Source organism: Platalea leucorodia (assembly GCF_965183815.1).
Source record: "Platalea leucorodia genome assembly, chromosome: Z".
NCBI classification, from domain to species: domain Eukaryota; kingdom Metazoa; phylum Chordata; class Aves; order Pelecaniformes; family Threskiornithidae; genus Platalea; species Platalea leucorodia.
Window position 1 is genome coordinate 23,161,405 of NC_138858.1, and position 15,353 is coordinate 23,176,757.

The window sequence follows — 15,353 nt, forward strand, 5'->3', positions numbered from 1 at the left end:
ATGTTTTACATCTGTCAAAATGATTGCTCAATGTTACTCATAGATCATCTGAAATATTTTGCTTAATCTATTCTTACTTAGGTTAGTGACATTGGAGAACAGTCCATGTCTTACACCTGAGCTCCTGAGAATATTTCAGAACATGTCTGCCCTTCTTGGTAAGTCTTTCACTAATAAAATTCCTGTTTTTTTTTTTCCTACTTCTTGTGTTGTTCATGCATTAGGTAATGCTGCTGTGACTACAAGAACTAAAGGAGCTTGCAAAATTGTAACTATTAAAAAATGAAGAACAGGTTTTTATTGTTTGACTTCCTCGTCTTCTTTGTTATTTATTATCTATTTACCCTGGTTCTCTTTTTTTAATAAATTGAAGCTGCTTTGTACCCAAAATTTAAGACAAATTTCGGTTTATGATTTCAGAGGTTTTTTTTAAGAAGTTCCTGAAATTTAATACCAAATGTGCTGAGTTTTAGTGATACCGATTGTATGGAATACTTGCCTGTTCTGCTTACAACCAGAATGATGATTCCTAGTCTGAAGAATTGAAGTTTCCATCAGTAGCTTTTCCATTATTCAGTTAATAAGTGTGTAGGATGTTTTCAATCTACCTACATATGTCTATAATCATATCAGTCAAGTAGCACTGAAATTAAAAGCAGTAGTTTTGCCTGAGTTGTTGACAAAATATAAACTTATTACTGGGGTAAGATTTACTGCTTAGGAAATACTCATATTTCGGGTGCTTTCGCTTTGTAATTAAAGGGAGTATAAAAATTATGTGGTTTAATTTTATTATGTAAATATGTTTCTGTTTAAATCTTTAGCTGTGTTTTTGTAGGTTGTGGAGCTAATGTAGCAAATGGATTCATTTTTTAGAGGAATGTGCTTATAAAATTACAGAAGTTAGCTTTTTAATTGATTGTTGTTTTCAGCACCCAATGTTTTATTCTGACTAAGGGTCAATAGAAAGTTACATGATGGTGGGTAGGTGCAAGATGACACCTTCTGTTATTTCTCTGTGTATACTAGATCTCTAACAACAAAACTGCTCAGGAAAGTAGTAGTTTGTAGTGGGTTTAGTATTTAATTCCAGGGCTACCTCTTAGGCTCTGTAGCTGCCAAATACTTATGATATGTCTTTGTTCATATCTATGCTCCTACTCTTCCTCCTTCTTGTTCTTTGTTAGTAATAGATAGTACCTGCTACAGGAAGCTTGCACTATACAATTGGTTGTGATTTTCTTAGTGGTGTCATACGGCTGACCTGCTTGAGTTGAATTCAGAAGTACTCTGTATTCATCGCTTGTTTACCTTTGCTACTACTGTTTTCTCCTCACCCTGTCCTCCCTGGTCATCATGAGATACTTTCCAGGGTAGAGATGAGTATGAATGGAAACCTTGGTGTACTCTTCTAACAAAAGATGGAGGTATTCAGGAATACTCTACACTTGTAACAATTTCCTGATTTTATGAACGAATCCTAGAGAATAGTGATGCTCTCCTTTGGAAAAAAATATATCCTCAAGACAATGTTCCTTGTCCTGAAAAATGAAAGCTGTAGTATGATGTTGGTAGAGCAAGTAGTACAGTTAAGTTAGGTAGATGTTCCTTAAGGTGAAATTGCCTTTTTTAATCAGTAATGGAGGTGAATGGCAAAAACACAGCAGCTGATGTGTAATTATAGGTCGATTTACTCATGTAGCCTTCTTGTACTACTTTACTTCCTGAGCATTTTTCTGAGAAACTTGTTTTCTGAGTGTCATGTCAGTTAAAAATTTTGATTGCTGTAGGCCAAAATGGTGTGCATTTTGCTAGAAAGTAGAAACCATTCTGGTATGCTCTTTGCCTGCAATTCCGTTCTGTTTGCATGAGGAGAAGAGGAGGCTGAGGGGAGACCTTATTGCTCTCTACAACTACCTGAAGGGAAGTTGTAGTGAGGTGGGGGTCAGTCTCTTCTACCAAGTAACAAGCAATAGGATGAGAGGAAACGGCCTCAAGCTGCACCAAGGGAAGTTTAGGTTGGATATTAGGAAAAACTTCTTCACCGAAAGGGTGGTCAAGCATTGGACCAGGCTTCCCAGGGAAGTGGTTGAGTCTCCATCCCTGGAGGTATTTAAAAGGCGGGTAGACGTGGTGCTTGCGGACATGGTTTAGTGGTGGACTTGGCAGTGACAGGCTAACGGTTGGACTCGGTGATCTTAAGCATCTTTTCCAACCTTAACAATTCTATGGTTCTATGAGAATCTAGCTGGACAGCCTCCACATGATGTAGCTGTGGCACTGTGATGTTGAAATACAGCTTGAATCTTGGATTAGCGCTAACCTTACTTTAAAACTTGATAGTTATAAAACCAGTGCAATACTGCCATCCAGTACCCCCCAAGGTAGCAACTTCATTCAGTATACTTGAAGAAAGGATAGTTCACTTAAATCCAGTGCAACAGCACAGTTTAAGCTGCAGCCCCTTGCAGAAGAAAACTTACCGATCATTGATGATCAGCTGTGCAAGTTAGTTAAGTAACAGTTCAGTCTTAGTTCTGTAGTACAGTTTCTCGAGTATACAAGTGGCAGTATTCACCTGAAACTTCCAGCACTTGAGAACAAACATTTCCTATCCTTCTCACTATGGTGACATAGCTGTCAGGACAAGGTGTTTTAAATGGAAAGTCTGCTGTTTTCAGTTAGACAAATGGAGAAATCCATTCAGATTTTGAGATCCTCAAATTTAAAGTTTCAAAATTGCAAAGTCTTGCATGCCTTAACTATCTGAGATAAAGCAAGACAGAAAATCTCTCTGAGGCTGGTTCTCAATTCAGTCTTTAAGTTATCAAAGTGGAAGCCAAAGGGCAGATCTGGTGAAGGGAAGTTCTGAGTAGATGACTGCCTTGCTTATGTCTTTCAGAGCAGGGTGGTGAACTAGCAACAAGGTGCTCCAGAAGATGATTTTGTTGAAAATACAGTGTAAGGAATATGAACTTCCTGACCTTTAGTTTCTGAATTTATTCTTACTGAATGGTATTATTCTAATATACAGGTAATGGAACTATTTTTCTGGTGGGTTTAACTGCTGCATCAGCATTTAAGTCCTTCAGAAAAAGGGTCCTGTTAGAGGTCGACATGGTTGAACTATAGAAGAGCTAGGAGGGAGGGAGAGAACAAGTTCATACATGAGATTTTTGGACGTTAGAGGTATATAGCAGACCCTGCCCTGCTGAAGAGGAGGAAGCAGATGTGGCAAGAGGTCATCGAACTAGAGAGGGAGAGAAGGCGTTTTATGTTCTTTGTGGCCAGATTATAGCATTTTTAAGTCTTGCATAGATGTTACTTCTTAGAGTTATTCATATAGAATAATAGGGGACAAATTTCTGTGGGAATTGAACAGTGTATGTAAATAGATACAGTGCAGCTTTGATAACTCAGACCCAAAGGGACTGTGGAAAATAATATTGGTAACCATTTGTATAAAAATAGACAATTTGATTATGTTTAAGGAGATACAGACAGTAAGCTGGATTGTATATGATTCAGGTTGTTGGTTATTCATTGTGTTGTAGCTTTTGCTTTGCATAGATTGCCTTTGTGGACAAGGTCTTGTGGGAGTTGATTGTGACTGTACACAGTGTTTTTTCAGAAAATTCAGGAGGTGTGCTGTGATAGATTGCCAGTTCTGATTCAGGATCCTTAAGAGCTCTTTGAGCATCTAGTGTCTCCCATTGGATTTGGGAGTTTAGCTTAACCATTGAAGTACAAAACTTGATTTATGATTTCTGTGTTACAACAGAACGTTTTCTTCAGCAAAGTGATATAAAACTGAATGAGATATACTGTTTGCAAATCATGTCTGGTGGTTTTTGAAGTGTGCTATAGATACCACTTAATAGAAAGGTGTTGCTGTGTTGTTTTTTTTTCCATTTGGTGAGTGCATGTTTAGATGACTGCAAGTGAATATATCATCTGTTGCACAATTTTTTTTAAGTGCTCTTAAGATGCATGCCAAGACTATGTACTGCACAAGCACTTGCTTGTCTATCATTGCTTCCTGGCCCACCAGTAATGCCTTAGAAACCTGAACTTTGAAGGCCTCTGTGCTGCCACCTGTCGTGCTCTCTCTTCCAGAGCTGATTGTCTTACTGACAAGAATACGCCTTCAGTGTTCTTTGACTTTCATTCCTAACTTAAATTTACAGCCTAGAGAAGTAATTGCTTGCCGTTGCTTCTGCTGCATCTTTTAGGAGATTTTTTTAAAACGTGTTTATCTGTTGGCAAGCAATTCCAATGTATGATGCATAAAAAATTGGTTTGAGATTTAGTTAATGATTTTCTTTTTAGTGATTCATTCATTCATACTAGGCTTTTCATTATTTGAACATGTCTTTGTCATGGCCATGTCATAGGCCTGTGGCATATGTCACCATAGGTTTATGTCAGTGCAGTGATATCTCTTTAACTGTTAACAGTCAACTGAAAGGGGAAAAATATAGAAATGTTTTTGATTTTTCTTTTTTAACTAGTCTGAAAGTAATATGTAGTTGTTCCTTTCCAGATATATTTGTCCTTCTGAAAAGAGCTTTTCATACCCATTTCAGGATACTACTGCTATTGGAACTGGATGTCAGAGGACTGGTTCAAATCAATTAGATTTGCCTGTTAAAGTAATCAATGCTATCCTTTAATCTTCTAGATACAGGAGTAGAATGTTGCATTTGATATGAAGGCTTGATTCCACTTGCATAACTGACCTTCCTTCAAAGGTTGTGGTGCTATCACTGATGTACAATAATCATTCACAACATAATTGTCATATTTCGTTTTCATATCAGCACTGCTGCTAAAGTTGAAATTCTGTTGAAATGTAATTGCCCTATAGAGGGGTTGCAGAGGTTCTTTAATCCATCTCTTGGTGCAGCAGATTGAATAATGTGGAATGGAGGAATACATTAATTCTCTGAGGATGGATGCGTTTCTGCACTCAGACTGCTTAAAATGACAGCTGAATCTGGTACAATTTCAGGCTGGGAATATGGTCAAAGTCAAGACATAACTGCTTCAAGAAGCATCAGGTTTAATGTGCCTATGCTGTACTTAGAATCATAGAATCATTAAGGTTGGAAAGGACCTCTGAGATCATCGAGTCCACCCATTAACCTAACTGCCTGGTCCACCTCTAAACCACGTCCCTAAACACCACATTCACACTTTTTATGAATACTTGCAGGGACTGTGATTGTACCATTTCCCTGGGCAGTCTGTTCCAATGCCTAACCACTCTCTCTGTGAAGAAATTTTTCCTATTATCTAATCTAAATCTCCCCTGGCGCAACTTGAGCCCATTTCCCCTAGTCTTATCGCTTGTTACTTGGGAGAAGAGACTGACCCCCACCTCGCTACAGCCTCCTTTCAGGTAGCTGTAGAGAGCAATAAGGTCTCCCCTCAGCCTCCTCTTCTCCAAACTAAACAACCCCAGATCCCTCAGCCACTCCTTGTAAGACTTGTGCTCCAGACCCTTCACCAGCTTTGTTGCCCTCCTCTGGACACGCTCCAGCACCTCAGTGTCCTTCCTGTAGTGAGGGGCCCAAAACTGAACACCGTACTCGAGGTGTGGCCTCACCAGTGCCGAGTACAGGGGCACTATCCCCTCCCTGGTCCTGCTGGCCACACTATTCCTGATACAAGCCAGGATGCCATTGGCCCTCTTGGCCACCTGAGCACACTGCTGGCTCATGTTCAGGGGGCTGTCAGCCAACACCCCCAGGTCCTTTTCTGCCAGGCAGCTCTCCAGCCACTCCTCCCCCAGCCTGTAGCGTTGCATGGGGTTGTTGTGACCCAAGTGCAGGAGCCAGCACTTGGCCTTGTTGAAACTCATACCGTTGGCCCCGGCCCAACGATCCAGCCTGTCCAGGTCCCTCTGTAGGGCCTTCCTACCCTCCAGCAGATCAACATTCCCACCCAACCTGGTGTTGTCTGTGAACTTACTGAGGGTGCACTCAATTCCCTCATCAAGATTATGGATAAAAATATAATATATATATATATAGTATACTTGCAAAGTATATTTTTTATATATATAAAATAATACATATATAATATAATATACTTGTAATGGTAATGGCAAAAAGCAGGTTACTGGAACCGAATAGTTCCTCTGATCCCCAGCAAAACTTGGAGGAACGCATTAATTAATTCAGAAAAAGATATGTTTGATTCAGGAAAACCTCACAAGAGAATTGATGCATAATTGATTTTTTAAATGTAATCAGTTGAAGGTGATATCTTTCTAGAAAAATGCTTGCACTAAACATTGAGCTTTATGCACAGTTGAGTGACTGAAATTCTGTCATTTCCATGACATCTATCTTACCTGTTTTTTTTCTTTATCTTACCTGTTTTTTCCTTCTGTCCTGAAATAACTTACTTCTTGCAATTTTACTACTCATAGTTTATTACCTTTGTATCAGTAATCACAGAATGCAGTGCTGGAAAGCTTGGTAGCACTTCATGTTTATATGACTGTTTCTTTATAAATTGTCTACTGCATCAGTGCCTGAAACTTAAAAGTATGGTTGTATCCAGTAAGAAGAAAAAAAAATCTGCAGACCTCTATGGAGAATGCAGTAAGTTCAAGAAATGTTTGACATTTAATATGTAATATGCTACTAAAGCTAATTTATAGATGTATTGCAGTCTTTTGATGAGGATATTGGATGGATAGGTGAAAAATCATCTCTTTTGAAGTCAAGATATGTAAATATTCAAAATAAGTGATAACAAGACATCACCTGTCCAAACACTGAGATGTGAAATTAGTCATGCGTTCAAAGCTGTCTAATGGCCATGTTAGATAGCAGGAGCATTAATGTTCTTTCTAATGGGAGGGAAAAGAAGAGAAACTACTAAAACTCCTCAGAACTTTTCAGATGTTATAATGAAAAACCAGCCGTAGTTTGTCATGTGATACTTTTTGTGGAAGTTTTTCTACATAAGCATCACCAGGTGTAAGCCACACTTTCATTCAGGCTGCACTCATGTAAGCTGTGGAAGACATACCAGTTCTTAGCCAGCTGCTGGTGTTAGTTTAATTGGTGAGAAACTTTATTTAAAACTTACATAAAAGTATTTTCCTCTTGGCTCTCCGTGATGAATTTATTGGAATATTAATTAAAGGTGGTGAAAGAGAAATCCACTTACTTTACCAAGAATACTCTATCTCCCAAACTGATTTTAAGAAAATTTAGCAAGCCCTTTGAGGTTTTTTGGTCTTCCGTTTTGTTTTCAGACAATGACGGCTGTTGGCTTTCTGCGCTACTATCAACCTCAATGTGAATCTTTGAATCCTGTTGTTTTGCTATGAATTGTGTTTATAGATGTTCCGGGGTGATTTTTTTTAAAAACAGTCTTATAGGTACTGCCTGAGGACATGTTTTTTTTCTCTCTTCAAACTGATGCAGTACACCATCTCCTGGGTATATCTGCCTCTTAAATGGATATGCTTTCCTTACTGAAATACTCAAGGTATAGCCTAAAACTTAGCATGTTTCAGTCCAAAAGCTCAGTGCCATTTGATGTGGCACCTGGGTCAGCAGAACAGAACTGCAATCTTTATTTCACTCTTTCTACTCAGCATTTACTGACTCAAATGTGAGAGAGATCATTTATCACTAATTGCAGGTCTTTTAAGTACGTGTTTAATTTGTTCCATCTTTAATATCATCTTAGCCCACTATCACATCCAAAACTTGACTTTTTTTTTTTTTTTTTATTAGCATTGGCTTTTGAGGTCATAGGATTTCTTGTGCTTCCATTTGAAAACATGAGAGTTGTTATCATCCCTCTTTTGTTATTGTCTCTGGCAGAGAGGCAGAACCTGAATGGTACTGAATCTAAGATAACTTTTTTCTATTTATAGGCATCTGGCACTTAAAAGCTGTGTGAGGAAAAAGACTTAGAAGCAAATCGTTTTAGTTGTACTTCAGTTTGGTGTTGGGGTTCTGAGCTGTGATTTCTTTTTTTCCAGAGCTGAGTTCAGAAAACCTCAAAAATTGCTTTAAGATCATCAATGCTTATATTTTCTTATCATCATCTGAATTTTTACAGGTATGTTGCTATTATATAAAGACTCATATTAACACCTTAGTTCCCTACTGGCAAACTATTTTTTCTCTCATGTTGGAAAACATCGTGTGCAGAAACATTTATAGTCTTATTCATTTATGCGTATACAAGCATATTGTTCTAATGTTAGCTCTTCATGGCATGTGGTGGACACTCAATCAAATCAGATTTGAGAAAGATTATGATTTAGAATTATTATTTTCATTTAGGATTATTATTTAGAATATTTTGTGGATTGATTTAGTACTTTTGTACCTGAAAAGCTCCTGTGTGGGGTAGTAATAGTTACTCTAATTATCCTACCACATTAAAATTATGATCATAAATTCTACTAAGAATTGAACTAGAGATATTACGCCTTGCTCTCACACCTTCTTCATTAGAAAATTCATTGAGATGGATTGTTTAAAAAACCTGCAATGTTAAATAAAACCAAAATGCTTAGATTAGATTTTAATTAGTTCAGGAAAGATGAGCATTTTAGCAAATATGATCTCTGAAGAGAAGCTGTGTCTTTGGACATACGTAATCCCTAATGTGTTGATTTTTGAAATATATACATAGATATAAAATGCGTTTGCATAATACCTTCTTTTTCATTTCATTTTCAGATGTATGCTGCTGACTTATGCCAGTCATTTTGTGAACTATTGAAGGACATAACTACTGAAGGTCAAGTTCAAGTTTTAAAGGTAAAGTATAATAAAAATAATACCTAGATATTCAGCTCTGTGCATCTGTTATTCTTGATAGTGTTTTGTCAGGTTATAGTAATATTTTCAAGTATGATGAATGTAGAACATGTAGAAGAAAACAGTTTAGCACACATTGATATTGCAGTCAGTGGTGTTTTAAACTACATATTTAAAGTGTGTGTGTATAAAGAGTGCGTATATACATACCTGTATTTTTACACTACTTTTCCCAAGAGAAGGTTAGTATAGCCTTAAATATAGCACCCTAAAAGGTAATCACCTAACACACTGTTCCTGTACCCTCTCTGCAATGCTTTCTTTACATCATGCAATTCCAAAGTGTTGTCCTTAGGTAAATGAGTTCCAAGGTAGTTTGAGTCCTCTTTATATAGATGGATTTAGATTAAGAGTCCCTGATATCTTTCCCATTTGATTATTTTCTAGATTACTAGAGGAAGGTTGTTAGTGAGGGCTTGGATCTACATGAAAATAGTTTGTTCTACAGCCTGGCAACAGCACACTTAAACAGCCAGATGACTAATCACTGCATTGCGAAGATAATGCCATGTATAGAAAATCTTGCGAGCATTGAGTCACAAAAAAAGGATTGTGTCTGGGTCAAAGAAATGTGATTTAATCTTTGGCTATCAGTGGACTCATGGAAGTTGTAGAAAGCTAATCAAAGTTGTTTATTTCTAATTGAATTTTAGAATGGAGAAGAGTACCACAATATAACACAAAAGATACTTACACTTCTAATTACAAAATCAGAAGGGAAAATCAATCTGATTAATGAGTTTTAAGAGTTGTCCTAATTCAGTTTTCAGCTTTGTTCAGAATTCAGAAAAAATTTAATTATTTGGACAAAAATGCAACATTAAGAAATGATTCAACCCTAAAGTCAAAATCATACTTGTGTGTTAATAATCTAGGTTCATTTATGAGTGTTTCTAATCAACATGTGCAAAAGTAATTATGTAATTGCCATATCTAGCCATGTAAATCTGAGTTTTGTCTGTACCCTATCAACCAGTATTGATCCCTTTGCTAATACAAACAACAATAGTAATATCTACTATTTTTTTTAATGTTAGTTTTCCTTTTCAGTATTCATTACCAATAAAAAAATAATCATGTAGTTCAATTTTTGTAACTGCACATTTGAAAAACTGGCAAGATAAGGGTTAAGTAATAAGTCTGCATACATACGAGTATTATTATAAAAACTGTTTGGGTGATTTTATGATTAAATAAGCACCAAATGTTCAAGATTCACTTTTTATTTTTTTCTGCATATCTGTATGACTGCTAGAACCTAGTAGGTCTAGAGCCAAGCTTTTTCAATCTTTATTGAATGTTGGATTTATGTACTCTCTATCACATGCCTTTGTGTAGTGTACTTACATTTGTACCATGACATAGTGTTCAGACAGTCTTTGTTTTAGGCATAAGTTGCTATTGTAATGGCAACAACTGCTTAAACAGAGTTGCTAAAGGTTTTTCAAAGTAGTAAAAAAACTATTTTCACACAAACTTCAAATGGTATTACGAAAGAGATGTTATGAAATTCATAAGTTTTTGAAATATTAAGCATGATACCTTAAGTGTGCCTTTTGAAGAATTCCAGGAAGTGGAGTATGCACTGACAGATAGTTGAATAGTAACTGTAGTATAACTACTTGCGTTTCCAGTGGCTGCACTAACTGGCAACTCTGTGTTGCTTATAAAAACTTGGACTTGAATTCAGTTCATTATAAATGCAACGGAGGGAAAAAAATTAGATCCCTACCTCTTTGGTGGATTGCACAACTGCTTGCAGAATCCTAGGACAGAAAACAACCGGAGAAGTTGATAGTCGTCCCTATTTGTAGTTCCTGCTATGAGGAGCTTAAGGACTCGAGTTCTGGAATTTAAAATGTCAATTCCTCTCTATCGATACTATTATTTAGAGTCTATAGTTGAGCAAATGTTTGATGCAGCAGCTTTTAATCAGATCTCTAAAACTGAATGATGCTGCTAATATGGAGTGGCGTTCCTCAGGGGTTGGTATTAAGACCAGCGCTGTTTAACATCTTTGTTGGTGACATGGACAGTAGGATTGAGTGCACCCTCAGCAAGTTTGCTGATGATACCAAGCTGTGTGGTGTGGTTTACATGCTAGAGGGGAGGGAAGCCATCCAGAGGGACCTGGACAGGCTTGAGAGGTGGGCCTGTGAGAATCTCATGAAGTTCAACAAGGCCAAGTGCAAGGTCCTGCACATGGGTCAGGCAATCCCAAGCACAAAGACAGGCTGGGTGGAGAATGGATTGAGAGCAGCCCTGCTGAGAAGGACTTGGGGGTGTTAGTTGATGAAAAACTCAACGTGACCTGACAATATGTGCTTGCAGCCGAGAAAGCTAACTGTATCCTGGGCTCCATCAAAAGAAGCGTGACCAGCAGGTCAAGGCAGGTGATGCTACCCCTCTACTCTGTTCTGGTGAGACCCCACCTGGAATACTGTGTCCAGCTCTGGAGTCCTCAGCACAGGAAAGACATGGACCTGTTGGAGCAGGTCCAGAGGAGGGCCATGAAGATGATAAGTGGGCTGGAGCACCTCTCCTCTGAAGACAGGCTGAGAGAGTTGGGGTTGTTCAGCCTGGAGAAGAGAAGGCTCTGGGAAGACCACATAGCAGCCTTCCAGTACCCAAAGGGGGCCTAGAAGAAAGCTGGAAAGGGACTTTTGACAAGGGCATGTAGCAATAGGACAAGGGGTAATGGCTTTAAACTGAAAGAAGGTAGATTTAGATAAAATATAAGGAAGAAATTTTTCACTGTGAGGATGGTAAGGCACTGGAACAGGTTGCCCAGAGAAGTTGTGGATGCTCCATCCCTGGAAGTGTTCAAGGCCAGGTTGGATGGTGCTTTGAGCAACCTGGTCTAGTGGAAGGTGTCTCTGCCCATGGCAGGGGGGCTGGAACTAGATGAGCTTTAAGGTCCCTTGCAACCCAAACCATTCTGTAGTTCTATGATATAGTATCATTTATCCACTTGACTCCCAGTGTGGCCTTTCATTAACCACAAGGTTTGTCCAGTAAACTTTGAACACCTTCCTAGTACACCTGCTTGCTTCCAGAGGGATAACTGAGCTATAATCCGTACAAGTATTTTTACAAAAAGGAAAATGTTTTGTTAGGCATCACTATGCTGACATGTTAAACAAAAAAACACTAAGATAAATATTGGGAACCAGAAGCACCTGGAAGCATTCTGTGAAATATTTTCCTACAGACAGCTTTGTCTGGATTGAAAATAGACATTAGAATAGTAAATAAATGGATAAGGTTGAAAAACACTAATTTGGACTTATAAGATGATTTATCACAAGATTGCTGAGGCTTGATGTTACTTGATTTTCTTATTATCCGAGACAGATAATAAAAGGTTTGAAAAGACTCTGTACAAGAAACTTGAGTTGGCCAAAATTTGCGGTACCAGGAAGAGATGAGTGGGGGGAAAAGTTATGTTCACCTCCATATAACAGTATATTAAAGGTCTACGAAATTGAGAGGCATTGAAAGGGGTCAACCATTTAACGTCTCTTTCAAGGCATGAAATAGAGGGCATTAAATTAAGCTAGTAGGAACAAGGTTCAAAAAGAAAAGAAGACTTAGGGGAGACTGGACAAGAGCACAGAAGAGTAGTTCCTTGTGGAAGTCCCTCTGAGCTGAAAGTAGGTAGAGACTGAGAAGAGTGTTTAAGGGAGGTACCTTTATGGTACCTTTATACGCTTTATACACATCAGTGTATAGGTGCGTGGTCTCTGTCTTTACTACCCATGGGAGTGAACATGTAGTGGCCTGTTATTCTCACAGCCTCTTACCCTCTCCATCTTGGTACAAGGGGAGTGCCCAAACAGCTGGGCAAAAGAAAGCCTGAAGAACAGAAAAAAATTACTTCAGGGAACAGCTCATGGGGGAAAAAAAGAGCAAAGGGTAAAGAATGTAAAAACTGGGAACCAGAGCATGGTGCAGAGCATAGCACATTTGAGAGCACTTGTGGTTACTTGATCACCTGCAAAAAGATGGTAGGTCCTAACCAACGGTTCTTCAAAACAAGTGACAGGACAAAGGTATGGAAATAAGCCTTAAACTGCTGGTACTCCTCCCTGCCAACCCACCTCATCAAACTGCTTTTCCTGGCATTATCAAGGTCTTTCCTTCCAACCCACCTCATCAGCTTTGCCAGGGCAAGGAGGAGGCTGATGAGAAAGTGTTTGGCTAGGTGGGCTTCATTTGGCATGCCAGTTTTCATCAGGTCTGTTGTGCAGATCAGATTTGTAGGATACTTCACTAGAACATAACTTCAGCAATCCTGTGGTTTGCTGGTATTTAATGGTAAAAATCCTGCCAGGACTTTATGCATGGACCAGTATATGTAGTTTTAAAGCTTCAGTTAAGATTTTTAAATGTACTTAACTAATTGTCTAATTCCCTTTTGTTCTTAAGGTTGTGGAAAATGTCCTAAAAGTAAACCCTGTTTTGGGTCCTCAAATGTTTCAACCCCTTCTGCCATCAATATTCAAGGGGATTATAGATGGGGAGGTAAGAGTTACTCTTTAACTACTCTCTACTTTTCCCTTTGAACAGGAAAGTACCTTCCGTTATATGGCCCAGTTTTCTTATATTGATGTTGCATTTTCTCATATTGATGTTGCATTTCATCATGTTTTAAGAGCATGATAGATCTTTAACAGCTATTTTAAAAGTCTGTTGAAGTAACATAGTAGTGCAAGAGTTGAAGCAACATATCCATCACTTATTTTGTCATATAGTGTTTATTTTAATTGAATAACACAAATGTTATTCTACTGTTCCTTGACTGTTGGCACTGATAAGGTGCTATGACTCTGTGCTTAGTTAGATCCTTTGTAGGTGTTGGCGTTTTTTGTTGGGTTTTTTAAAGACACTTAGACTACTCCTGTTCAAGTGTACCTGCACCAGAGAAAAATAGAGTGGACAAGGAAAAGATTGACTTGACCTTCTTTTTCTAACTGACATATCTAATATGAAGAGCTGAAGGATGTGAGAATGCTTTGTGTGAAATAGAAGAAGCTTTAAGATTTTGCTTCCTTAGATGTCTTAAGTTCTCCCTTTTCTCTCTCTTTGCCTTCAACAAATTTCCATGTTGCATAAAAAGGAGTAAAAACAAATATGCTTTAACTCTGTTGAACCTTGCAGTACTAGCAGGAGAAAAAAAATACTTTAATCAGCAGAATCAGTGGGTGGAGTTCTCAATGCTTTTGACTTTTTTGATCAAAACCTTTGCTTTTTTCAGATTTGAAGACTTTCAGATATCAATTTTTGGCTCCTATCATTATTGAGTTAAATAAGATATTTCCAAGATTAAACCAAGTAATATGACTTAGCAATGTACTTCTTGCTGTACAGAACACAAAAAAGACAGTTTGTTTGAACAGTTTGCAGTTTAGGAAGATATAAAACTGGAGACTGGATTATTAAAATGTAATAAATTCATTGTTCCCTATTCAAAAAGATATTCATCTGGGTTAACTTTTTCAGGTAAATGTTAGCTTTTTTTTTCCAAGTAGGCAATTCTACAAAATACTTACTGTTATATTGTTACATGCTGAAATTAATACAAAGAAATCTGTAGCTGCTTTTAAAATTAAAAGTAATAACAAAAGGTAATAAACTAATGAGCTTATTACTGTATACAGTTAATTTTGAGACACTTGCAAATTAGTTATTGGCAGATGTGTTATGGTTTCTCTCAGTGAAATAAGTAACAACAACTTCAGAAATACTAAGCACTTCTTAATGTTACTAAAATTGTAAATGGTATTTTGAACCTGTTGTGGTTTAACCCCAGCTGGCAGCTAAGCACTATGCGGCCACTCACTCACTCCCCGCACTGCTGGGATGGGGGAGAGAATTGGAAAAGTAGAAGTGAGAAAACTCATGGGTTGGGATAAAGACAGTTTAATAGGTAGAGCAAAAGCTGTGCATGCAAGCAAAGCAAAACAAGGAATTCATTCACTACTTCCCATTGGCAGGCAGGCGTTCAGCCATCCCCAGGAAAGCAGGGCTCCATCACGCGTTAACGGTTACTTGGGAAGACAAACGCAATCACTCTGAACGTCTTCCCCTTCCTTCTTCTTTCCCCAGTTTATATGCTGAGCAAGATGTCATACGATGTGGAATATCCCCTTGGTCATTTGGCGTCAGCCATCCCAGCTGTGCCCCCTCCCAACTTTCTGTGCACCTCCAGCCTACTCACTGGTGGGGTGGTGCGAGAAGCAGAAGAGGCCTTGATTCTGTGTAGGCACTGCTCAGCAGTAACTAAAACATCCTTGTGTTATCAACACTGTTTTGGTCACAAATCCAAAACATAGCCCCATGCTATCTACTGTGAAGAAAATTAACTCTACCCCAGCCAAAACCAGCACAGAACCATAACGAACTCTGAAAGTAATTTTTTATCAGTACAATATACTGTTTATTCCTTAAGATGAGGGTTTTTAAATTTAAAGTAAGATCACCCTGTGAGTT

At 38.1% G+C, this 15,353-nt stretch overlaps 1 protein-coding gene across 7 annotated transcripts in view; it reads left to right on the forward strand.

Moving 5' to 3' along the window:
* Positions 1 to 15,353, forward strand: part of IPO11 (importin 11) — a 99,232-nt gene that overhangs the window by 51,865 nt on the left and 32,014 nt on the right. For all 7 annotated transcript variants that reach the window (XM_082335418.1, XM_082335420.1, XM_082335424.1 and 4 more), the window contains 4 exons: positions 82 to 158; positions 8,012 to 8,091; positions 8,721 to 8,801; positions 13,290 to 13,385. In XM_082335418.1, coding sequence (XP_082191544.1) covers positions 82 to 158; positions 8,012 to 8,091; positions 8,721 to 8,801; positions 13,290 to 13,385 — 334 coding nt within the window. The remainder of the gene's footprint in view (positions 1 to 81; positions 159 to 8,011; positions 8,092 to 8,720; positions 8,802 to 13,289; positions 13,386 to 15,353) is intronic.